Source organism: Rattus norvegicus, chromosome 1 (genome assembly GCF_021556685.1).
Source record: "Rattus norvegicus strain SHRSP/BbbUtx chromosome 1, alternate assembly SHRSP_T2T, whole genome shotgun sequence".
Taxonomy (NCBI): domain Eukaryota; kingdom Metazoa; phylum Chordata; class Mammalia; order Rodentia; family Muridae; genus Rattus; species Rattus norvegicus.
In genome coordinates this window covers 152,672,275-152,699,084 of record NC_141534.1, presented here as the reverse complement: position 1 = coordinate 152,699,084, position 26,810 = coordinate 152,672,275, and the positions used below count along the sequence as shown (strand labels likewise).

Genomic DNA, 26,810 nt, shown 5'->3' with positions numbered 1-26,810 from the left:
TATACGGGCCACATGTGGGGCAGGCTCTGAATGGCCGTTCCTTCAGTCACTGCTCCAAATCTCAACAGTATCTCAACAGTACCTATTTCCTGTTGTTTTGACTAAGATACTACATGCATGTAAATGCATATGTATATATGTGTTTATATGCAAACATACAGAGAGACTCGTATAAGGATGTAAAACACTGGCAGGAAGACAAAGTATTCTTAAAATTGATGAGAGAATAAAAGGAGACGCAAGGAGATTTGAAATAAATTCAGAGGAGATGATGGGGAAACATGGAACAGATAGATGGAAGGAGACTCCAAGGAAGAAGAAGGTCAGTACTGATGGATAGGTTACTAAGTAACTGATAGAGATAGAGAGTAGTGTGAATGGGTTAAATAAATTATGAGTTAGCAGAAAATGAGCCAAAATTTACGGCCTAGGCATTTAATAATAAAAAATTAGTCATAGAGTTGTCATCTTTGAAGCAGGATCTAGGAGAAACCCACTTATTATTTGTTACATACATTCACACACATACACACATACACACATACACACACACAAATGCTCTTCACTTGGGAAGTCCATCTCTCCCATTCCCAGAAAGGTTCTTACTCTCATCTCTTAGCAATCTCATTGATATCTTCAATATTTTAGAATTTTATAAAGTTAAGATGATATAAATGCTAAACAACAAATCTATGTTTATGTTAGTTTGTCAACATTCATTATGACAATATTTATCTGTATATCTTAAACTAATATAAATATAACTAAGAGTTTACAATTTCAACACATGACTGGATACATAAAAATGTGATGCAATGCATAGTTTTATTTTCTTAAGCAAGGAAATTTAAATTGCTTTGTTATGGAAATCTTGTGGCACAGAAGCCTGATTTTATAGAGTTCCAGCAAATTAAATGTGGTTAATTATCACAGAAAGCAAATAAAAAATAACTGTAAAAGCCAGGAAAGGAATTTGATAAACATAGACATATAAGATAACTATTTATTTGAAAGTAGGAAGAAGTCATAGATTATTAGGAAAGGAAGGTAAGAGCTATTGATTTTACCCATTCCTGGTCAAGCTGTGACCCCTTTGATCATTATCTCTGTTCTGAAATTAATGAATCTTATCAGTGAGATTAAAATTTCTAAGAGTGAGTAGGGGTAAATCTCAATTTGATCCAGAGCAAACTGTTTCTGCATGGAAGTGGAATGGTCCTTTGTACTGAAAGGGGTTTAATCTTTCAGATGTTAATCTGGAAAGGAGACAAGTTGGTCCCTAGGAGATTATCACTCCTGCTTATTGCACAGGCTCACCATGGATGTACATGAAAGAAGCTTTTGTCCAAGTAAGACTGAAGGCAACAAAATAAGGAACCCAAGCTCTAGTCAAGGGTCCAGAAAACATGATAAAGTACAGCAGTTGGCAAACTTTTGAAAATATTATAGGTGTAGAAAGACAATTTTCACATTACGAAAATTCTTAGCAAATGATAATTCTGGCCATACAAAGAAAGCATAGCAGTGCTCTGAAACAAGATTAAGACAAAGGAAATAAAAGTGAAGGAAGAGACTTGTAGGTTTTATTTTGCTGTTTGTTGCCCACTGAAAAACTGCAATTTCAAGGAAAGAGTCAATAATATTAAGAAAATTATATATGTATATATACATATTTATATGTAATGTATATTTTTTCTAAAAATTTATAGAAACACATGGTACAACAGTTGTAAATGGTGTATTAGTACAACTTATGCATCCAGTGAAAATAGCACCTTATTGAAAGATAAAGTGGGAGCTATAACAATGTTGTATCTATGTGGGTCCTGGCCCCATTTCCATTGAGCCTTTCTGTACATCACTATGTCAATTTTTGTTTATTTCTCATAACTTACAGGCTGGGAAAGACTCTATCATGCCCAATGTGACTAAAATAACAAGTTTCATACTGATGGGATTCTCAGATGTTTCTGAGCTACAGACTGTATGTGGGCTGTTCTTCCTAGTAATGTATCTAGCAGTCATAATGAGTAACTTCCTTATCATCACTCTTGTCACTTTGGATCTGAAACTCAAAACGCCCATGTACTTTTTCCTAAAGAATTTGTCCCTGTTGGATATTTTCTTTATTTCTGTTTCAATCCCAAATTTCTTTATCAATAGCATAACACACACTAATTCAATTTCTATTCTGGGTTGTGCCCTCCAAGTGTTTTTAATGACTACTTTTACATCTGGGGAAGGATGTATCCTAACAGCAATGTCATATGATCGTTATATTGCCATCTGTTCTCCCCTACACTATGAAACCATCATGTGTAGTGGTAACTGTGTGCTGATGGTGGGTGTTTCCTGGTCTACTGGAGTACTCCTTGGAGTTTTATACACAGCTGGCATATTTTCCATGCCTTTCTGTGGTTCCAGGGTGATTCCACAGTTTTTCTGTGATATTCCCTCATTGCTAAAGATTTCTTGCTCTGACAAACTCCTAGTCATTTATATAAGTCTTGGAATTGGTTTTTGTCTGGGCATGTCTTTTTTCATCTGTGTTGTGATCTCTTACTGTTACATTTTCTCCACTGTGCTGAAGATTCCTACCACTAAAGGTCAGTCTAAAGCATTTGCCACCTGCCTCCCCCACATCATTGTTTTCAGTACTTTTATTGCTACTGCCTGCTTTGTCTATCTGAAGCCATCCTCAGAAGAACCCTCAGCTTCAGACAGGCTGTTTTCTGTGCTGCATACTGTTTTGCCTCCAGCACTTAATCCTGTGATTTACAGCCTGAGAAATACTGATATCAAGTGTGCTTTGAGGAGGTTGCAAAACAATCTTTTCCCAAGGAGTTCACTTACATAACAAGTCAAAGTATCTGTCCATCGTATAGTGTCACATTTAACAAGCAAGTTTTATAATTTTCGATTCTCAAAAAAAGTAGATTCTCTTATTTTGCCTTGAGTTAATAAACACTCAGATGAAGACTGATGTGGTTAAAGATCAGAAAATTATTTTACATCAGGTTAACCTCTAAAGTTACAATACCAGTATCTATTATTGTATGATAAAGCCATTTTCATTTGGAGAGTATACATTTCTAAAAGAATTGCTAATTTTCTATTCAAGGTAAGAATGGATGAATATCTGGTTAATTGATAACTCCTTATCTAGTTCATTTACAAACAAAACAACAAAATTTTTGAGATGGAGGTGAAGGACCCAAGGGACTTTTGCCAACCTTATACCACCCACCTCGAGCAAATCTAGGCCAGGTTACAGCTTCCTGCCTCTGGCAAGGCTAGGCCTAGTTCCATTCTCCACCCACAGTTCTTAGGAGGAACAGGGACATTTTTGAAAAACAGTAGAATGTACTGACTAATAGTCATCTGACCCTCTGGTCTCAGATAGAGTTCAAATGCATGTCATAATCTGACCATGCTTGCTAGCCAATAGATCTGAAGGTCAAAATGCTTATTCAATAAATTTGGACTACAAGGTTGCTAATGCAACTTGTACCCCTAAAACATATAAAAACTACTTGTTGTAGCCATTCGGGGTTGCCTTCTAGTCACTCATCATGAGGAGTTGATTGGCGGGGGGGAAGCAGGGAGGGGGCGATCCCAAAGTGCTGGAAAATAATCCTCTTGTGTTTGCATCAAACTTTTTTCTCTTGTCTCACTTGTGAATTTCTCCTTATAGTTAAGACTTACTTTGGGTCTTACAGAGGAAGCTTTTGAACAATCAAGCACATATTGTTTCTGTGCTAAATTTCTGTAAAATTAGAAAGAATAGACTAGAAGCAACCCATCAGGCCTATATTATAGTAGGCTCAATACTTGAGGAAATATCAAATTCTTGGGGCAAAAACAAACCTGGAGGAAGATCAGATAAGGCAATTCTAAAAGAAAATATTGGCCACTGAGTTTGAGACTATTATTAGAGGGACACCAGACAGGTGGAAATTTGTATGTCTGTTTTTCTGCACTTTCTCCTGAATAGAAACATGAATTATACATGAGATAAAACAAGCTTCCAAGTCTAAGGAATGAGTCTAAATAACTTTAAAAGTACTAAAGAGTTTTAAGAACACAAGACACATTCACATATTACAATATTGATTACAAAATAATTACTGGAGATATAGCAGACTCTATGACTATCCTAAAGTCTGGAAGGGGTTCCCTGACCTGTGAAGATATCTGACCTTCATCCATTGAGCAGGAGGCTAGTCACCTGAGCTAAAATTTGCAGAACTAAATGAGTGGAATGTTGGCCTAATGCTATTGGAATGCAGATGAACCCATGATAAATCTCAAATGCTACACAAAAAGCTAAATCTTTTGCACATACCCTGTTGGATTTGACTTAATCTGTCTTTATTGTTCACCCAACATTATTTTTGTAGAATGGAATGATTTGCTGTGTGCCATTGAATAAAGATCAGACACATTCTTGCCTTTGATTCTTGCCTTGCCTCAGGATAAAATTGAATCCTGAACTTAAACCACCCCCCTTTTTTTAAAATTATGTCATTGTATGTATGTGAAATGATGAGTATATATGAGTGAGGATGACATCAATAGCCATAACAGCTCATATGGACAAAAATGATGTAATATGGATAACTTAATGTGAATGCTGGAACAAAAGCCTTCATACCTAGCAAGATCAATACCTGTCCTTAACAACTGATTCATCTCTCCGAGGCACCAAGACATTCAAGCAATGTTGATATTAAAAGTTGATATTTAGAGATTTTTACAGATGTACTAAACACATTTGGGTGACATATGCTTAAAAATGTTGGATTTAGAGATTAAATTTGAAAGAGAATGGTATGAGATGGCAATGTTTGTTGTATATTTCATGAATTTTAGTGTCAATTAAGAAGAATGGTATTTAGTATGGATATGTCTTTATGGGAATTTCCAGAAAGTATTGACCTTGATAGGAAGATTTATCCTGGCTGTGCATTTGTCAACCTGCTTAGGAAAAAAAAAAGAATGAATGAAAGAAGGAAAGAAAGAAAGAAAGAAAGAAAGAAAAGAAGCTGAGCAGAGTACCATAAGAATGGATAATTTCATTTTCTGCTTTGTTGACACACTGTGACCAGCTCTTTCATGATCTTTCTTTGTTATTTGGATAGTATCTGCAAAAATGAGCTAGAATCAATTCTTGGTTTCTTGTAATGGCTTTTTTTTGCTACATATATTGATACCACCTAGAAAAAATAGGTTAATAATGGATGTATTGTAGGAGAATTTGTTCAGAGTATCTAATTTTGTGTTTTGTAACTTAAAAAAAAAGACAACAACTATGATGTCTCCAATAAAATACTATAAAATTGAGGAAGTATATAATTACGCTGTTTTTCGGGAAATATGAACATGTTCTTCATGATCTATTATAATTTATACACAATTTGCTGAGTAATATGATGTTTAGAAAGCACCAATAATTATAACATTCTCTAAAGACATGGAAATTTCATAAGTCTATTCAGAATGATCCCTTATTGGGGACACCAAGGGAGTATCAATGTTATTTAAAAAAATCTGTTAGAGACATTTTGACTAGATAAAATTTCAATTACATCCACAAGAAATATTATTAAAAGGTAAAATATTTTCCTCATTTCTTATATATGTATTATGCTGATAAGAAACAACTACAATTTAGTTCTTAATGTCACGTTTTCTCACAATCCTAAAGATGCAACCATATGGTATAATGTCTGTCTGCAAAGCAGGATACATGTTCTACTGCCCTTTCAGGTGTCCTACCGCTGAATTAAATTGTAATGTATATGAAAACTTTTGTATCCTGAAGACTATCTGCTAGAAAATCTTCCTACAATATCTGAAAAGTAACTCTTTTCTAAGAACAGGTAGAATCTGAATTTTTCTACGGTTTAAGGTTTATGTTTCAAATTTCCATTGATAAATGTAAAAATATACTATCTAAAATGATTTTATATGTATGGAGGAAATTGGGAGTGATATTACAGGCAATGTAATTTTGCAGTAATTTATTCACCATTTTTTTCTGATTTTTTTTCATATGGTTGTAATAGCCTACAAAGTTCCTGGATCTTAACCCTAAACCATACATTCTTCTTGTGTGTCCAGACATTTTTTTCTGAAAATGTCTAAATTTTATCCATTCTCATGTTTCATTAGAGCTGTATCAATAAAATGACATCTCCAGATATATTTGCCATGTATACTCTTACTTTGACTTTTGGTTGAAAGCTCATAACCTGAAATGATTAACTGATTGATCTCTATACCAAGGTCTTTATTGCTCCAAAACATCTCATATGATTCTCTCCACATCTTGTCAGTAGATAAAAAGTAATGAGTAAAAATTAATTATGTCCCAAATAGCTACACTGATCTACAGAAATGTTCAATAGAAAACAGTCAAGGAAAAACTTAAGGTACTACTACATTTATATAAAAATATCGTTTCTTTCTCTCTCCCTCTTATATGATTCCCCTCCTCCTCTCGCTTCTATTCATTTTCAGTATGTCTCTTACTCCTATTAATTTCTTCACAGTCTGCCCCTTACCCAGGCCCCAAAATGCCCTCCACATCTCTGAGAAGGCAGAGGTCCTTCCTGGGGAAACAACCCACCCTGGCACCTCAAGTCAATGCAGGAATAAGTACACCCTCTCCCACTGAGTTTAGACAAAACAAACTAGTTAGGAACCACAGGCAAGCAAATAGTCAGGGGAAGCCTCCACTGCAATTGTTGGGAGATCCTCATGAAGACCAGGCTGACCATCTGCTCTATGTGTGCTGCAAGTGAGGTGGGGATAACTAGGTCTAGCCCATGTATCCTCTTTGGTTGGCGGTTCAGTCTCTGGCAGCCTCCTAGGTTCCAAGTTAGTTGACCCTGTTGGCCTTCTTGAGGAGTCCCTATCCCCTCTTGGTTTCTCAAACCTTCTCCTAAATTTCACCTAGACTTGCTGACCTCCTCATATAGTTGGGGTATGTGTCTCTGCATCTGTTTTGGTCAGCTGCAGGGTGGAGGACAGTTAGGATAAACTCCTCTGTGTGAATCCAGGCTAACAGACACAAACATAGCCTGAGGCTCCAAGGTAGTTGAAGGAGGAACTCAGGCAAGCAATATGTCCACACAGATCTTCTGAAGATAGCTGGGCACATTTGCCCCTACGTTGACAGATGTTATTACTGCATTTATTTATGTTCCTCTCACACAGGGTACCTGTGAATCCAGACTAGCAGTGATAAAAATATTGTAGTCACATTATCCCCATCCACAATTTCCTACGGTAGCCTCTCCTCCTTCCCATCAATACAAAACAAACCTTCTTTCTCCCTCTCCTTAGAAACAAATAGGCAAGCAAGCAAACAAAAACAGAATAAGTAAAAGAAACAAACAAGTTTTTGAAAAAAGGAAGTTTGAGCATGCATATTCATGAACACACACAGACACAAACACAGACACATATACACAAATACACATCCCACATTCCCTCTTTTCTCTCAGTCTCTCCCTCTTGATAAAACCCATATGCATAAAAACACAAAATCAGGAAGCATAGTAAAGAAGAGAAAAAGATCAGCAATGTTAACAAATGCCTAGGACCAGGCTCAGCATGGTAAGGGTTCCTGAGAGGAGTGTCTGGGAACATAGATATATTTGACTGGAAGTCAAACCCTGGATCCAAGCTAATGACCTGTGTTCTGCTCCATACAGCTTTTCCAGTATGCTTTTCTGGATGTTCTGCCTTCTCTCTGGAGATTTGTTTGTATTCTGCTTGCTTGCTATTCTAAGAGATCTCTCTGTGGATGGATATCTTGCTTCCTTATGTGGGTGTGTGAGTGTGCCTATCTGTCTATATGAATCTGTCTGTGTGTATCTGTCTGTCTGTGTCTCTCTCTTCTACATCTGTGCCTCTGTCTGTTTTCCACGGAGTGTTCTCTTTTTATTTAAAAAAATTCTTTGGATAGATCTTCTCCTTTAGAATACGGGTCCAGTCTTTTATTTTACATATCAATCAGTCATTTACTTCTGTACTTAGGTGACAGAAAGCATACATTTGGTTTTCTTAGCATTGCAAAAGAATCAGAGTTCTGTCTACCTGTTAAGGGTAAAAGATAAGATACTTGGATATATATATATATATATATATATATATATATATATATATATATATATATATATATATATATCCATGTATTTTAGAGCTCTTTCCCATAGCCTCAAAGGCATTACTCAAGGTTCCAGTGTTTACTATTTCACTAAGACATTAGCCACACCTTCAATGTTCATGATAATGCCAGTGTCTGCACTGTAACTAGGTCGTAGAGCATTGCAATCAGCAGTTGAATATACAGCTCACCAAACCCTCCTCCCAACTCTCAGCAGATTGTTTTCAGAGGCTCAGAATGACCCATTCTTAAATACAGCTCTTGCTTTCTTGATAGGAGTAGCATGATACAAATATTACAAGTATTTTCCAATGTACAGGCTATTTCTGCAACTGGGATGAACCTAGATTCATAGCTTCATGGGGCATCTTCAAGAAACTCTGTACCTGGTACATAGTGCCAGGCCTCTGTTTCTATTCATGACAGGTTTAATCTTGGGACATTTACAATAACTAAGGCTGTATCTTTACCAGTATTCTTTCTTGACCTTTCATAATGACAAGCCTCAGCTGTTGTCCCGATTTCTCATAAGATTAAGCCTCAGGGCTATCCTTGACACTGTTTATGCCTTCAAAACTAATATCACTTGGGCCACATCATCTTTTGTCTCTTCTGGACCACAGATTTTGCATGCTGACCCTGAAGAAATCCTTCACAGAAGATTTTGCTTCAGTGATGCTGGCTTTTTCTTTAACAGAACAACTCAATAGTTACAATGGACAGTGCAAAATATTTTTTAAGGTAAAATATTGATTCCCCTAATACAGTAATTAAGGGACTCTCAGGTGTTCCCCTTAAACTTAACAAGCCAGGCCTCCATTATCCACATTGTTGTCTGTATCATTTTATATATTCCCATAATTACTCACTAATTCCAGAACACTCAAAGAATATTTTTAGCTCAAAGTTTTAAATCCCTTTTTACCAATTTCCCAAAAGAACAAGACAATGCTCCATGAACATTATACCAATTTTTGTCTTATTTATGATTTCTTACATTGTGATAAAACACTATGAAACCAAACAAATTGTGAAGGAAAGGGGTTATTCAGCTTACAACACCCTGATTACACTCCAACATTGATGGAAGCCAAGACAGGAACTCAGAGCAGGAACCTGGAGACCTTAATTGAAGCAGAGATCACTGAGTGTTCTACCTCATGGCTTGCACTTCATGGCTTGCTTAACATGCTTTCTTACATCAACCAAGACCACTGTCCAGGAACAGCACTAAGATTCTCTTTTTCTAGACGTATCTAGGATCATATTAATAAAAATAAAACAGTGCAATATTCTTTATAATCCATACTTTTTGAAATTAGCAGTCACAATTATTATATTTTAGATGCAAATTAAAACAAAACAAGGTTAAATAACAGGTGAGTGATCTCACTGGCTGCCAAATTGTCCTACTGTCTAGATTTAGTTTTCCAAGTTCCAATTTACCTTATTTCCACTCCCACCTTACTACTTGCTCCATGGCCAGGGCCCTGCCCACAATTCTGTCAGTTTTTAGCTGCTGAGGTTCAGGCCATAGCAGTCAGAAAGACAGATACTCATTGGCAGAAGTAAAATCCCTGGTACTTCAGAGCTCAAGAAACATGTTAGATATCCAGGCTACAAAAGAAACAGAAACTATGGAACAAAATACACATCTGACAAAGATGAACTCAGAAAATAGCACTAGACTTATAATTGTTCTAAAGTCAGATGCATGAATGTCAGGTTAAGAACACAATCAACCATAGCCAGGGCAATATGGCATCACTATATCCTACTTATCCAATGATAGAAAGACCGGAATATTTGAGTGTAACTAAAGTAGAACAAAATGACCTTTAAAAATGTTTTAACAATATAATGGTTGTTGAAAATGAAATAACAAGAAAAAAATACCTTGAAGTATTTAAGGAAAATACAAACAAAAAACTGAAAGAAATTAATAAATCCCTTAACAAATATCAAGGAAGCCAGGAATAAAAAAAATTAAAAAGCAAAAGAAAGATGAAGGAAACTGTTCAATACCTGAAAATCAAAACAGAAGTAATAAAGAAAACACACACTAAGGGAATTCTAAAAATTAAATCTAGGAAAGCAAACAAGAACTACAGAAGCAAGCATTATCAGCAGTGTAAAAGAGATGGAAGAAAGAGTCTCACAGGCTGAAGAGATGAAAGAGGACATAGACTCATCTGTAAAAGAAAATGTTAAATTTATAAGGCTTCTAATGCAAATCATCCAGGAAATCTGGCACACTATGAAAAGAACAAAACAGAATCATAAGAATAGAAGAAAAAATTACTATCTGAAAGACTGAGAAAATATTTTCAACAGAATCATAGAAGAAAATTTTCCAAAACTAAGGAAAAGGATGCATATAAACATACAAAAAGCTCCTAGAACATTAAATAGACCAGAAAAGAAAGTTCCCCTATTACATAATAATCAAAATGTTAAATGCATTGGATAAAGAAACAATATTAAAAAATGCAAGGGAAAAATGGCAAGTTACCTATAAGGACAGACCTATTAGAAACATACCCTACTTCCCATCAGACATTCTACAAGCCCGGAGAACCTAGGTACATATCTTGAGAACCCTAAAATACTACAGATATCAGCCCAGTCAATTACACCCAGCAAATCTTTCAACCACCATAAATGGAGGAAACAAATATTCCATGACAAAACCAAATTTAAACAAGACCTCTCCACAAATCCAACCCTACAGAAGATACTAGAAGAAAAACTCAAATAGGAGGAGGTTAATTATACCAAAGAAAATATCAGAAATAAACAATTCCATACCAAAAAATGAAAAAAAAACAAAAAACAAAAAACCAACAAAAGAAGGAAAGCAAATTCTCCGTCTCTCTCTTTCTTACTCTCTTACTCTCTGTCTCTCTGTCTCTCTGTCTTTCTGTATCTGTATCTCTCTCTCTCTCCCTCTCTCTCTCTCTCTCTCTCTCTCTCTCTCTCCCTCTCTCTCTCTCTCTCTCTCTCTCTCTCTCTCTCTCTCTCTCTCACACACACACACACACACACATACACACAAAACTACAAAACTAATACTACCTGTATTACTATCTAACAAACCTAAAATAACAGAAATAGCCAATTACTTTTTGATAATATCTCTCAAAAGCAATGGACTCAACTCCCCAGTAAAAAAGGCATAGGCTAACAGAGTGGGTGTAAGGACAGGATTTATCATTCTGATATGTAAAATAAATATAACTCAGTGTTAAAGATAGATGTTATCTCTGAGGAAAAGTTTGAAAAAAGAGTTTCCAAGCAAGTGGACACAATAAGTGGACACAATAAGTACACTTATGTATGTAGCCTTTCAAGTATCTAAAAATGAAGTAAAGGAAGAAAATTGACTTCCAGATAAAATAATTCAAATGTATGCATATAAACATACAAAAAGCTCCTTGAACATGGAATAGATTAGACCAGAAAAGAAAGTTTCCCTATCAAATAATTCCCATGAGATGAAGAATCATCCTAGATGACTCCTCAGTTTTAAATATCTATACCACAAGTTAAAAAGCACACACATTCATAAAAGGAACATTATTAAAACTTAAATCACACATTAAAACCCATACATTTATAGTGGTGGCTTTCAATACCCTACTCTCAACAAATGACAAGTCATCCAACCAAAAACTGAACAGGAGAATAATGAAAATAGCAATGAAATGATACAAACAAACTTAACAGATGTGTACAGAACATTTCACCCAAACACAAAAGCATATGCTTTCTTCTCATCACCTCACGGAACCTTCCTTATACTTGGTCAGAAACCAAGTCTCATCAATACAAGAAAATTAATGTAACCCCCCTATATTTTATCAGATCACCATGACTTAAAGCTGAGCTTCTATAATAACAAACAACAGAAAGACTACAAAACTCATGGAAGCTTGACAGCCGTTTACTCAATTATCACTGTGTTGGAGAAGAAATAAAGATATATAACACCTCCTAGAACTCAATGGGAAAAAAGTCTAACATAACTACACTTATGAGGCACAATGAAAGCAGTGCTAAAAAGAAAGTTCATTGCAATAAGCACCTTCATAAAGAAATTGAAGACATCAGATGCTAGCAACATAACACCGTTCCTGGAAGCTTTAGAACCAAAAGAAGCAATCAGATCCAAAAGGAGAAAAAGGCAGAAAATAATCAAACTTGTGACCATTCTTTACTCTGAGTATTGTTAGTCACTAGTCTGTGAGGACAATGAGAGCGTGAGGCAGAGGGCTGTGCTTGGATGGCATGAGTATAACAATTGACTTCAGGGATCAGCTTCAATAAAACAGCTTTACTTTATTAAGGTTTTTCTTGAGAGAAAGGAAGTTGAATCTGTAATGTAGCCAAAGGCTATGTGATTTGCCTCAGAGGTTTTTGGGGTAACATACCAGAAGAGCTGATTGGTCATAACCCAGTAGATAATTATTGTGGGAAGGGCTGAATAAGACATGTTTTGAGTCAGGCAGTGCTTGGAGAGAAGTATGTACAGAATCATCCTCTAGGAAGGTAAGGAAGCTGTGCTTAAAGACAGTCTCCATAGAGAATGAGGCAGAGAAGAGAAGACCTGCTAAGAATGGGAGTCCTTCATTTTATAATGAGCTTGGGAAAATAATCCAGACATGGTGGATGGCATCCTTAATTTCAGAGTCTTCAAACAAAAATTCAGGGCTAAAATCAATGCATTATAAACTAAGAGAATCATAGAGGAAACATCAACAAAGAAAGAGAATTTCAGACCAGTTTTTCTTATGAACATTGATGGAAAATATTCAATAAAATATTTGCAAACCAAATCCAAGATCACATCAAAAACATGAGTCACCATGATGAAGTAAGCTTCATCCTAGGGATGAAGGGGTGGTTCAATATATAAAAGCCTACCATATAATCTATCATATAAGCAATTTTAAAGAAAAAAAGCACACATGACCATCTCATGAGATGTTGAAAAAGGATTTGACAAAATCTAATAGCCCTGAATGATATGTGTCTTGTAAAGATCAGGGGTGCACTGCACACACCTAAACATAACTGAAGCAATATACAACAAGCCAATAGTCAATATCAAATTATCTGGAGAGAAACAAAGCAATTCCATTAAAATCAGGGACAAGATAAGGCTATCTACTGTCTATCTACTCAATACAGTACTTGAATTTTTAGCTAGAGCTAGAAGACAACTAGAGGAGATCAAGAAGATACAATTCGGAAAGAAAAATTCAAAGTATTGTTATTTACAGATGATGTTTGTTTACATGTAGGACTACGGAACTCCTACAGAAGATAAACATAACTGCAATCTGGATGTAATTTGAATAAAGAAATTCATTAATGAAAAAAAGAAAATTTATCTCCTCCTGTTTTGAGCACATTTACTATTTCCTCTTGGACTGTATTTATATCTTATACTTGAATATAAGCATCCCACAGGACAGGTTAGACATGTCTATCAAAAGGATTATCTCATTGTTGAAATGTTTATAATAGGCAACAAGATTGTTCAGCTGGTATAAACACTTGCTGTGAAACTGATTTTTAGTCCAATTTTTAATAACTAGATGTTGTAAGGAGATAATACACAGAGAGCTGCAATCTTTCTTTGACCTCCACATATGTGGCATGGCATGTGTATTCACATAGCATGGATACAAGCACTAAAAGATAAATTTAAACAATTTAAAAACATATAGAAAATATCATCTTGAGTGAGGAAACCTACACCAAAAAGGATATGCATTATACATACTCACTGATAAGTGAATATTAGCTAAAATATACAGAATTCCCATGATAAATCCCACAGACATTAAGAAGTTAAGCAAGAATGAAGCTTCAATTGAAGATCAATGAGAAGTGAAAACAAAATACACATAGGATGCAAAAGGAGTCAGGGAGCTGTTTGGGAGTGGAGAGGGGAGGGGAATAGTGTGGCAGAATCAGGTATCAGGGAGACAAGAGATAGGCACAGAAGACTTGCAGAATGAATGGAAATAAGCAACTATAAGGGAAGGGGTTAAGAATAACCCCTAGAAAGTCCCAGAGACCTGGGATTGGGAGGCTTCCAGGGTTCAATGTGGGTGACTTTAAATGAGATGCCCAACTGTGGGTACATGGAACCTGAAGAGAACACCTCTGGTAGTCAGACAGGTCCATCGCTGAAGAGATGGGTACATCAAATCACCCACAAAACTTTCCACCCTTACTTTCTCCTGTCTGAAAAGAATGCAGAGATAGAAATGGAATGTCTATTTGGTTGAGCCACTGAAGGAGTGACCAACCAATGACTAGCCTAACTTCTGATACATTTCATGGATGAGACCAATCCCTGACACTATTAATGATGCTATATTGTGCTTGCACCAAGGAGCCCAGCATCATTGTTCTCGGAGAGGCTTTACTAGCAACTGACTGAGACAGATGCAGATACTCACAGACAAAAATTGAACAGAGACCAAGGACCCCTATGGAACAGTAAGGTAAAGGATTGAAGGAACTGAAGGTGTTGGCAATCCCATAGGAAAACTGATAGTGTCATCGAACCTGGACCTCTGGAAGCTCCCAGAGGCAAAGCCACCAGGAAAAAACCATACAAGGATTGGCCCAAGGCCCTTAGCACTTATGTAGCAAGTGTCTGCCTTTTTTGGCCTCAGTGTGAGAGGATATGCCAAATTCTGTAAAAACTTGATGTGCAAAGGTGGGGGATGACTGGTGATGGTGGGAACACTCTCAGAGGGGAAGGGAAGAGGGGGCAGAGGAAAAACTCTTCAAGGGGGTCCCAGGAGAGGAGACATTTGTGATGTAAGTAAATAAACTAATTAATTAATAATATATACTAATATTTTAAAATCAACCACAATCACTTTATTAGAATTATTAACTTTTATTTTTAGAAGCACCTAATATCAATTATTGAAATTAGTTTATCTTTGTTTTTAATGATGAATTACAATAAATGAACAAATGCACTAGAAACCACATAAAAACAAAATGGGAATTTCTTTTTGGTTTTTTTTTTTTTTTGGCTTGATACTTTTAATTAAGTGAGGTTTACATTGATGATACTGAAGAATAGTCATACATGCATACAAAATTAAACCTCTTAGGTTCAGGTGAGGAAGTCCAAAAAAAAAAAAAGAAAAAAACATAAGAGAAACAAATAATATACATAGGGCGGGGGTGGAGTCTGACATGTGATAGGGTATCAGGACCTTGAGATTCAAGCAGACAGAATAGGGGCCATCCCCAAGAGGGAGGAGCCCTAAATTGGATCGAGTCAGATTGTTTTTAACCTTAAAATGTTCAAGTGCAATTTTAATGTAAGCAAACACAGGAATTTCCTATTGAGCACATGGTGGAGCTGCACACCCTTTCTAAGCACACACATGCCGGATATCCAATAGCTCCATGTATATACTTGACATGCATCATGTGTGGGTATTGTTGGGATGTCATGTCCTCATGTCACACATTACTGGGCTGGGAACCAGACAGGAATGGCCCAGGAGACCTGCATAAGGCACTGCCTCACAGTGGTTTCTGAAGAACTGGTGTTGTGATTTCCAGATATAAGACTTTAGACTTCAGTGGCATTTACATATAAATATGCATAAATAAAACACGAAAGCCTAGGAAACAGCTCTTGCAGAGCAGACCCAGTGAGGGGGCAGTGGAGCTGTGCAAGGTTCTCATGTCAAGCACTCTACTAGAATGTAGACCATAATGGAGCCTCTCACATAAACACATGGCTGGCTACATTTACAGTTGCCTTGGGAGTGTAGAGACTCATTAACAAAAGAAGTTTCTATTTAAACCTTAAAAACAGCACACCAATCTTATTTACGCTATAAATGTTTCTAATGTAACAGCAGAGAATGCTTATGGAAAATATACTTTTTAAGAAAATAGAAGAAAATCTGAAGTATAAAATGATAAACAGATAGTTCACCTATCTAATTTAAAATAGACTAGACACAGCTTTGGCACAGCATCCTCCACAGTAATTCCAATGTCAAACAGTTAGAATAAGGAGCTCAGGGCGGAGAAGTCTTTAGAGAGCTTACTCAGTACCTTGAGAATGCTTCTGTTATGTAGCCCCCAGGGAACTATCACTGTGGGATCTCCAGGGCTGCAATCGTTGCAGAGGAAAGTCTGTCCAGGATATTTTCCTAGTCAGACAGAAAAGTAAGGACTCTGTCTGAGGAGTCAGAGCCACTTTTAGGACAAGTGTTTGTCTCTGGATCACAGCACATGGAAGCTGCATGGGGAGTGGTGGCCTTGTCCTTGACCTACTGGGGCGTCCTGGCAGGTCTCCACCAGAATCTCTACTATATGGTCCGGCTCATCCAAGTCAGACTCACAAGTAGAGCTCGGAGGAAGTATGACTGCAGTGAAGCTCTCAAGACCTTGCAGACTGAAATTGGTCCCACTCATCATTCCTGTTAGCACTGTGTCCAGGTCATAGAAAGATCTGTCTGCATTTGAGAAGTTGCTCCACTGAACTGGAGTTTTTCTCTCCAGGGTCTCAAAAATCTGGTCCAGGGACTTCTGAAGGCTTCCCTGGTATTCTTGTGGGTTGTCTATCTCCCAAAGGCTGCTCTGAGGGTTCCTTTGCCCCTGTCCTGAGCCAACTATGGGAAGTTCGGAAGCTGAGCTTTGCAATGGATTATCTTCCAGTTCTGAAGTGGGGTGCTTCCCCGCCCAGCCTCCTCACTGTACAACACAGGAATACTGTGGACACTAGGTGGTCAATCGGTGCCCTTTCTACACTACGGGGTGCCATCCCCTGCCACATGCCATTCTGGCTCATTTCCTCCTGGATCCCGCGACCGTGCTGGCAATGGGGACCAAGCAGCAGAGGTTGGGCTCCACTAGCATGTGACAGAGCGGGAGCTTGACAAGGGACATATGCAGGAGTGACGGTTGCTGAAAGCTTTAGGAAAGAACAGTGCCAAAACCCTTTACTCCTTCTTCCTGGTCACCACATTTTCTCTTCAGCTCTCTAGCAAACTTCCTGTCCTATGCCAAGGAAGTCGCACCACTTTGTCAGGCGCCAGGATCAGTCAGCCACAACAAAGGGTGGCCAAGGAGATGTAGCAAGTTCCTATCTGTGGAGTACAGGGCGGAGCCCAATATGGAAATTTCTAAGGTGATTCTTACACACCACCCAAAAGAGTTCCAAGTTCCAGGTTCTACAGAATGCTTGGTTTCTGTTTTGTTTTCTCACTATTAAATAATACAAAAGTGAGACAGAGAGAGTATTTACCAGAAACTCAAACAAGTAAATCTATGGGAATGAATTTCAGATTGGTACAATAAAGAATTTGATTTATAGAACATTAATATCTCTTTCAATGATGCTACGGATGCTCAGTTTACTCCTGTTAAATACAGGTACTACAGATTTCTCTGAAACCTTGCCATATTATTGGTCAAAGTGAAGTTTTCCTCCACACGTAAGTTCTACATAGGTGTCAGGAAATTTGATGAATATTTCAAGGATAAATTTGTATGGAATTATTATTGATGTTATTATTATTTGAATGGTTTTCAGACATAATCTCTTTCTTTAGCCCAGAGTGTCCTGAAGCTACTACAGTATTCTTGCCTTGTTCCACTAAATTGTTATACAGCGATTATATTGCTTTTTCATCATTCAGAGTTTCACATACTTCCCTGATTATTCTCTTAAAATCGAAATTTTTAGAAAATGCGAAGACCTGGAAACAAGAAATGTCTCCACAGTATTTTGCTACATTTCTTAATTCTAAAAATGTGTAATTTGAGAAGAGATACTGGCTACATGATCAGATCTTCTTTGTAAATTTCCCAACCAGCAAACTGAAAACAGCTCATTCCCTACAAATGGAGGAAACGAACTCTGCTTAAATAATGACAGGACTTCTGGAAGAATATTTCTTTTGAAAAGGCTCCTAAGTAAATTTTTATTAAGAATAATTATGATAGTTGTGCATGTTTAATTTCTCAACTCTCTGTTTAACTCCTCTTCCCTTGATTCAGGGCTGACTTTTTCAGTAATTAAAGGCATTTCCACTACTGTATATTATAGTGCTGCTCCAGGAAGGCCTCATTCTTTAATCTGCCTCCTCTAACAGATTTCTTTCTATTTGAAATTAGGTCCATGTTTATGACCATCTCACCAGTCCCTATATTTGAGTAACTTTTATATGCTTTACTTTATGACTAAAACTTTTTAGGATATTTTCTTTATTTACATTTCAAATATTATCCCCTTTCCAGGTTTTCCCTACAAAAATTCCCAATCCCATTTCCCTATCCCTAGCCTCCATGAAGTTGCTCTATCACCCACCCATCAACTCCCTCTTGCTCCCTGCCCTGGCATTCCCCTACACTGGGGATTGAGCCTCCACCTGACTAAGGGCCTCTCCTCTCATTGATGTCTGACAAGGCCCATTCTCTGCTACATCTGTGGCTCGAGCCATGGGTTGCTCCATGTGTACTCGATGGTTGGTGGTTTAGACTCTTGGAGTTCTGGGATATCTGGTTGATTGATATTTTTGTTCTTCCTATGAGGTTGCAACCTCCCCCCCTCAGTTACGTCATTCCTTTCTCTAATTTCTCCTTTGGGGATCCCATATAGAATAGAATTGAAGATCCAGAAATTAATCCACACTCCTATTTTCATTTGATCTTTCACAAAGGATCTATAATTATCCAATGGGAAAAAAAGAATTTTCAATAAATGGTGTTAGTTCAACTAGATGTGGGCATATAGAAGAATGTAGCACACTGATCCTGGCCCATAGCTCCCTGCTCCCAAGCCCCCTGGAGAGAGCTGATCACCCAGAACTGTGGGCAATCCTGAGACTGCAGGGCAGTAGAGACTGCCACTTCTGCCCATCTTTGCTCACATCCCTATCTCAAGAGGAAATTGCATAGTGGCTCTGGACGAATATAGGAGCAGTCAAGCTGCAGGAGCACCATGGTTAGACTGCGTCTGGATCTGAACTGAACTGGTCAAACAGCTCCCTGCACCCAAATCCCGTGGCAGGGAGAGCAAGACCTTCAGAGGGGTAGACCCTACTGGAAAACCAGATGAAACTACTCCCTGCCCACATTCCTAACTCAAGAGGAAAATGCATTGTGCCATTTGTGGTCCCTGTGCACAGGGACCTAGGAGAAGTAGGGGTTGGACCCATCTGGTTGCGCCTCCAGGGAGAGTTGAAAGCCAGTGGACAGAAATGACTACACGTCTGAGAGCAAAACACTCTGTTCCCATAACTGGATGAAAGGAGACAGGAAAATAGGTCTACAGCACTCCTGACACACAGACCTACAGGGCGGTCAAGCCACTGTCAGAAACAGCAATACAAGCTAACACCAGAGACAACCTGATGGTGAGAGGCAAGCACAGGAACCCAAGCAACAGAAACCAAGACTACTTGGCACTATCAGAGCCCAATTCTCCCACCAAAGCAAACACTGGATATCCAAACACACCAGAAAAGTAAGATCTAGATTGAAAATCACATTTTATCATGACAATGGAGAACTTTAAGAAAGTCATAAATAACTCCCTTAAGGGACAGGACAACACAAGTAAGCAACTAGAAGCCCTAAAAGAGGAAACACAAAAATCCATTAAAAAGCTACTGGAAACAAACAACAAAACAGGAGAAGGAAATGAACAAAACCATCCAGGAGTTAAAAATGGAAAAAGAAACAATAAGGAGAGCACAAATGGAGACAACCCTGGAAATAGAAAACCTAGGGAAGAGATCAGGAGTCATAGATGTGAGCACCACCAACAGAATACAAGAGATAGAAGAGAGAATCTCAGTAGCAGAAGATTCCATAGAAAACATCAATACAAATGTCAAAGGTAATGTAAAATGGAAAACGTTCGTAGCCCAAAACATACAGGAAATCAGGACACAATGAGAAGATCAAACCTAAGGATAATAGGTATAGAAGAGAGTGAAGACTCCCAACTTAAAGAACCAGTAAGTATCTTCAACAAAATCATAGAAGAAAACTTACCTAACCTAAAGAGAGAGATGCTCATAAACATACAAGAAGCCTACAGAACTCCAAATAGATTGGACTAAAAAAGAAATTTCTCCTTTCACATAATAGTCAAAACATCAAATGCACAAAACAAAGAAAGAATATTAAAAAACAGTAAGGGGAAAAGGTCAAGTAACATATAAAGGCAGACCTATAAGAATTACCCCAGACTTCTCACCAGAGACTATGAAAGCCAGAAGATCCTGGACAGATATCATACAGACCCAAAGAGAACACAAATGCCAGTCCAGGTTACTGTATCCAGCAAAGTTTTCAATTAACAAAGATGGAGAAACCAAGATATTCCATGAGAAAACCAAATTTACACAGTATCTTTCTACAAATCCAACCCTACAAAGGATAATAGCAAAGCCCAACACAAGGAACCAAGCTACACCCTTAAAAAAAAAAACTATTCATTCTGCAACAAAACAAAGAGAAACACACAAACATAATCTCACCTACAAATATGAAAATAACAGAAAGCAATGATCACTATTCCTTAATATCTCTCAACATCAATGGACTCAATTCCCCAATAAACAGACACAGAATACCAAACTCGATACGTAATGAGGATCCTGCATTTTGCTGGCTCCAGGCAACACACCTTGGAGACAAAGACAGACACTACCTCAGAGTAAAAGGCTGGAAAACCATTTTCCAATCAAATGGTCAGAAGAAGCGAGCTGGAGTAGCCATTCTAATATTGAATTGTCAACGATGGTGCTGAGAGTACCTGGAAGAGAATGGGGGACAAGAGCTGCGAAGAAGGACGCCAAGACAACAGTCTGATCAAGGCAACAACTTTATTTTTCCCAAGGCTGAATTTACAGTATAACAGGGGTAACAGAGGGAAAGTGTGAAACATTTATGCAGGCCAAGGACACAATATTCATGTGGTCAGCTGATGTCAATAGGATGTTGGTTTTTCAGAAATGTTACAGGTTTGTCATATCTATTGGTCAGCAGGATGTTGGTTTCTCAGAAAGGGTACAGGTCATCACATTGGGTATCTTGACGTCAGATGTATTTCTCAGCAAGGTCAGAGCTTTATCATATTATTAATCCTGATGACCAGATTTGTATTAGTCTTTTGCAGCTGGCTGGGGATGTTCCATGAACACAGTCATACTTAATTCTAACCATAATAATAACATCAATAATGGAGGGCTTCAAGGGCATCATTCCCAACATCTCCCCCTTCCTTATAGTCAAATGAAAAGGTGACCAAATGGCTGTGCTGTTCTGGAATGAGCCCCTCAGGAACTGCATTTGTCTTAGGTTAGAGTGATATTTATCACATGGCCAAGAGAATCTTGTGGCCATGGTTCGTCATGGGATAAGGCAGTAGCTAATGGCGGCCCTCATGTCTTAGGCCCTTTATTCATGAATATATCACTCTCTTACCTGTTATTGACTGTCCAGCTGAGCATGCAGAGGTGACAATTCATTGATTTTTCAGCAAAGACATCAGGACAGCAGGCAGAAAAGTATGTTTGCCTCATTTGGCTGAAGGACAAAAATGTCCTTGCCTGGACTGGGAGGAGATGTGTAGGTGAGCTTGTCCATAATCAAAGCATCCTCCATAGCTAGCCTATGATACTATACCTGAATAGGTTTTGCTGCCATATTATCTACCTGTTGTTTAACAAAGCTGGTTACACGATTAAATGTCCCAGTGTCAAAAGATATAAGCAAAAGAAGGCATACTAGAGGGTCCAACATGAAAGGACCCAGGATGGAGAACCAAGGGGAGTTGGAGAACCAGTTTTGATATCAGCTCTCAACGTTTTCTCTTCCTCATTTTCTCTTTTCCAAACCTTCTCTTTTTTCATTCTCTTTTTAACCATATTCTAAGACAAAGGAAGTATCCAAACACTGCTTTTCTCTTACAAACCAGAATTCACTGTGATTGCTCAAAGTTGGGAAATTAAAGGTAAAAAGCCAATCAGAAAGAAGTATACATATTAGCATATACAGCTTATTTAAAATGGGGGGGCCAACAATTATTCTTTCTGATTAACCTCTGACTCTTAAAGACAGTGTGAGTCAAAATTAAAATAATCAAATATACTTAAAAGTCTCCTCCATTTTGGATAGATGTGGAAATTAAAAATTGAATGAATTTATATGATTGTAAATGTTTACCATGAAATATCACAGAAAGTATGCCACCATGGAGGGAATTACAATTTTAACTGATATTAAACATCTTAAATAATTTGGAGCAAACTCAACATTGAAATATAACCATCAGAAAAAAAATAAAGACATAAATAATTATCCCATGCATGTTATGTAAAAAAAAGCAAACCCCATGTCAGTACTGTACGGTATCAATGACTGAAAGTTATGTAATATGTTGATACATAGAAGGAAAAATAACATGTTGACGAACATTGTTGAAATTCTCAAAATAATTCCAAAGGACAATTCAATTTGGGTTCCTGCAACAATCATAATTTTGTTATCCAAAGAGCCAAATGCTACAAAAGACATCACATTGTGGAAGAATATATATTTCAGGTGTCCTGGAGTGGGTGGTAGAGCTTCCGATTTTTCTTGTGTGATGGCAATGAACTCGAAGCAGTGCAGTTCTTTGAGCAAGCAGCTCCTCTCGGTGGAGTGCAGGCTGTAGATGAAGTTTCATGTGCCCTGTACTGTGTTCAGTGCCTCCATGGGCTCCTTCTTGGGGTGAGTGCCCAGAAGCCAGGAAGTAGGAATGTACCAGTTCTTTTAACAATTTTATGGTAAATATAATCCCTGTATCAGCACCTGACTGAAACATTCTAAGACACCAAGTATATCCACGTGTCCAATCCTGGTTTCAAACAGTGGAGGTAAATTTAATATTTAGGGGGATGCACCATTCCCTTGTTTTAGAGTTAGAACCTTCACAGCGGGAATCTGGGACATGCATATTAGTAGGACAGGTGGTATTATAAGTCAAACAACAGTGTATTAGGTGATACAATTCTTAAGAACACTCGACAATACCACAGAAAACAAACTAGACAAACAAGACCAAGACAAGGCATCCTATAACCAATGTCCAAAGATGCCTGATACCTTCAGTACCTGGTACAAACTGCAGCTTAACCTTAGCTGCTTCTAGGATGTGGTGGACTGTCTGATCCCACCTCCCAACAGGATTCCAGAGTGTCCTGTAGATTCCTTTCTCCTCGTAGAACATCCTCTAGGGCCTGTGGCCTGTGACAACTAACACGTCTGCCTGTCACAGCTGTAAGCCCCTCACGGGACCCACAGCAACCACCAAGGGAACTCTAACCTCTCTTCAGGGGGGACTCAAACACCCCTCTGAAGGGACTCAAACCCTTCTGACAGCAGACTCGGACAACACAAGACAACATGAAACAAAGACGAGAGAACATGACACAGAGACAAAACAGAAAGTAACACAGAACACAGATTTGCTCGAGCTTCCCTCAGATCTCCTCACCAATGGTGGTCTGGCGGGAGCATAGTTCCCAGCTTATGCACCAAAATATTGTAAGACCCCATAGTGGCCTTACCTCAGGAGCACTACTCACAGAGCACAGATTGACAAAGTGACCACTGCAATAGCATGAGGGTATAAGGATTTTAATCCATGTACGTGGGGTTACTCATCCATGCAGGGAGAGGCAACCTCAAACCCAAAAAGCACACAATTTTATTCATTACAGAGGGCAGACTTCAGCAACAAGTTTAGCCGAATCATTAACTCTGCACTAACTTTTGTATCAATTGTTTCCTCCTGGGGGAACTATGTACAAATATTTCCTACAAAGTGTAAGAATTTCTTTAAATCTTTTTTCTTAACCCTATTCTTCACGTCCTGAGTGACTCCCTGAGTCCTGTCACAAAAGGTGATTGTAGAATGCTTGTTCCATCACTCACCACTGAGATCTGCATCATCGGGGGAAAAACACACACAAAGCCTTTGAACTAAGGTCAGGCACTCCATGGTTGGGAGAAGTGGGGGAACAAAGGCTCTGAGAGGGGAGCAAAGGCTCTGAGGGAGAGCAAAGGCTCCAAGGGGGAGCAAAAGCTCCGACAAAGAAGGAAAACAGGCCTGTCTATACACAGGGGACAATGTTCCAAACAGCCTCACTCTGGGTGCCATTTGTCAATGACAATGCTGAGGGTACCTGGAAGAGAATGGGGGACAAGAGCTGCAAAGAAGGACGCCAAGACAACAGTCTGATCAAGGCAACAAGTTTATTTTTTCCCAAGGCTGAATTTATACCTTAACAGTGGTAACAGAGGAAGGGGGAAAGGGTGAAACATTGATTCAGGCCAAGGACACAGTATTCGTGTGGTCAGCTGATGTCAATAGGATGTTGGTTTTTCAGAAAGGTTACAGGTTTGTCATATCTATTGGTCAGCAGGATGTTGGTTTCTCAGAAAGGTTACATGTTATCACATTGTGTATCTTGACGTCAGATGTACTTCTCAGCAAGGTCAGAGCTTTATCATATTATTAATCCTGATGACCAGATTTGTATTAGTCTTTTGCAGCTGGCTGGGGATTGTCCATGTACTCAGTCATACTTAATTCTAACCATAATAATAACATCAAAAATGGAGTACTTCAAGGGCACCACTCCCAACATTGAATAAAATTGACTTTCAACCAAATGTCATTAAAAAGATAAGGAAGGAGACTTCATACTCATGAAAGGAAAAATCTACCAAGATGAACTCTCAATCCTAAATATCTTTACTCCAAATACAAGGACACCTACATAATTAAAAGAAACCTTACTAAAGCTCGAAGCACACATTACACCTCACATAAAAATAGGAAGAGGTTTCAACACCCCATTCTCATCAATGGACAGATCATGGAAACAGAAATTAAAAAAGACATAGAGAGAATAACAGAAGTTACGAACCAAATGGTCTTAAGGGATATTTATAGAACAATCTATCCTAAAACAAAAGGATAGACCTTCTTCTCACCACCTCACAATACTTTCTCCAAAACTGACCATATAATCAGTCACAAAACAGACCTCAATCTATACAGAAGATAGACATAATCCCATACGTCCTGTCAGACCACCATAGGCTAACGCTAGTCTTCAATAGCAATAAGGAAAGAACGCCCACATATACAGGGAAGTTGAACAATTCTCTACTCAGTGATGACCTGGTCAAGGAAGAAAGGAAGGAAGGAAGAAAGAAAAGACTTCCTAGAATTTAATGAAAATGAAGGTACAACATACCCAAACTTATAGGACACAATGAAAGCTGTGCTAAGAGGAAAATCCACAGCTCTGAGTGCCTTCAGAAAAAAAAGGAGAGAACATACATCAGCAGCTTGACTGCACAACTATAAGCTCTATAACAAAAAGAGCAAATATACCCAGGAGGAGTAGAAGGCAGGAAATAATCAATCTCAGGGCTGAAATCAACCAAGTAGAAACAAAAAGGACAATATAAAGAATCAAAACAACCAAAAGCTTGTTCTTTGAGAAAATAAAAAGAAATAGATAAACCCTTAGCCAGAACAATCAGAGGGCACAGAGAGAGTGTTCAAATTAACAAAATCAGAAATGAAAAGGGAGACATAAAAACTGAATCAGAGGAAATTCAAAACATCATCCATACTTACTAAAAAAGAATATATTCAACAAAACTGAAGTCTGGAGGGAATGGACAATTTTCTAGACAAATACCAGGTACCAAAGTTGAATCAGGAGCCGATAAAACATTTAAACAGCCCCATAACTCCTGAAGAAATAGAAGCAGTCATTAAAAGTTTCCCAACCAAAAAGATCCCAGGACCAGATGAGTTTAGTGCAGAATTCTATCAGACCTTCACAGAAGACCTCATACCAATACTGTCCACGTTATTCCACAAAATTGAAACAGATGGAGCACTACTGAATTCCTTCTATGAAGCCACAATTACTCTTTTCTTTTTCACAATTACTCTTATACCTAAACCATACAAATACGCAACAAAGAAAGAGAACTTCAGACCAATTTCCCTTATGAATATCGACGCAAAAAATACTCAATAAAATTCTGGCAAACCGAATCCAAGAGCACATCAAAACTATCATCAACCATGATCAAGTAGGCTTCATCCCAGGCATGCAGGGATGGTTTAATATATGGAAAACCATCAACGTGATCCATTATATAAACAAACTGATAGAACAAAACCACATGATCATTTCATTAGATGCTGAGAAAGCATTTGACAAAATTCAACACCCCTTCATGATAAAAGTCCTGGACAGAATAGGAATTCAAGGCCCATACCTAAATATAGTAAAAGCTATATACAGCAAACCAGTCGCTAACATTAAACTAAATGGAGAGAAACTTGAAGCAATCCCACTAAAGTTAGGGACTAGACAAGGCTGCCCACTCTCTCCCTACTTATTCAATATAGTTCTGGAAGTTCTAGCAAGAGAAATCAGACAACAAAAGGAGATCAAGGGGAAAACAGATATATGTTGTTCTTCTAGAAGAGACATTGAAAAAAGGGCATTTGACTTTCTGCTGATGTAAATGCTTGTGAGAGTAT

The 26,810-nt window shown here is 38.0% G+C and overlaps 1 protein-coding gene and 1 pseudogene across 1 annotated transcript; one reads left to right on the top strand and one right to left on the bottom strand.

Annotated features, from left to right (window-relative positions):
- The first annotated feature begins 1,915 nt into the window (after positions 1–1,915).
- Or14a257d (olfactory receptor family 14 subfamily A member 257D) lies at positions 1,916–2,857 on the top strand. The gene is given in 1 exon segment (NM_001000693.1): positions 1,916–2,857. A coding segment is annotated over 1 exon segment (942 nt).
- A 13,471-nt stretch (positions 2,858–16,328) lies between these two features.
- On the bottom strand, positions 16,329–23,459 carry Cdca4-ps2 (cell division cycle associated 4, pseudogene 2; annotated as a pseudogene).
- Between the last annotated feature and the right edge of the window lie 3,351 nt (positions 23,460–26,810).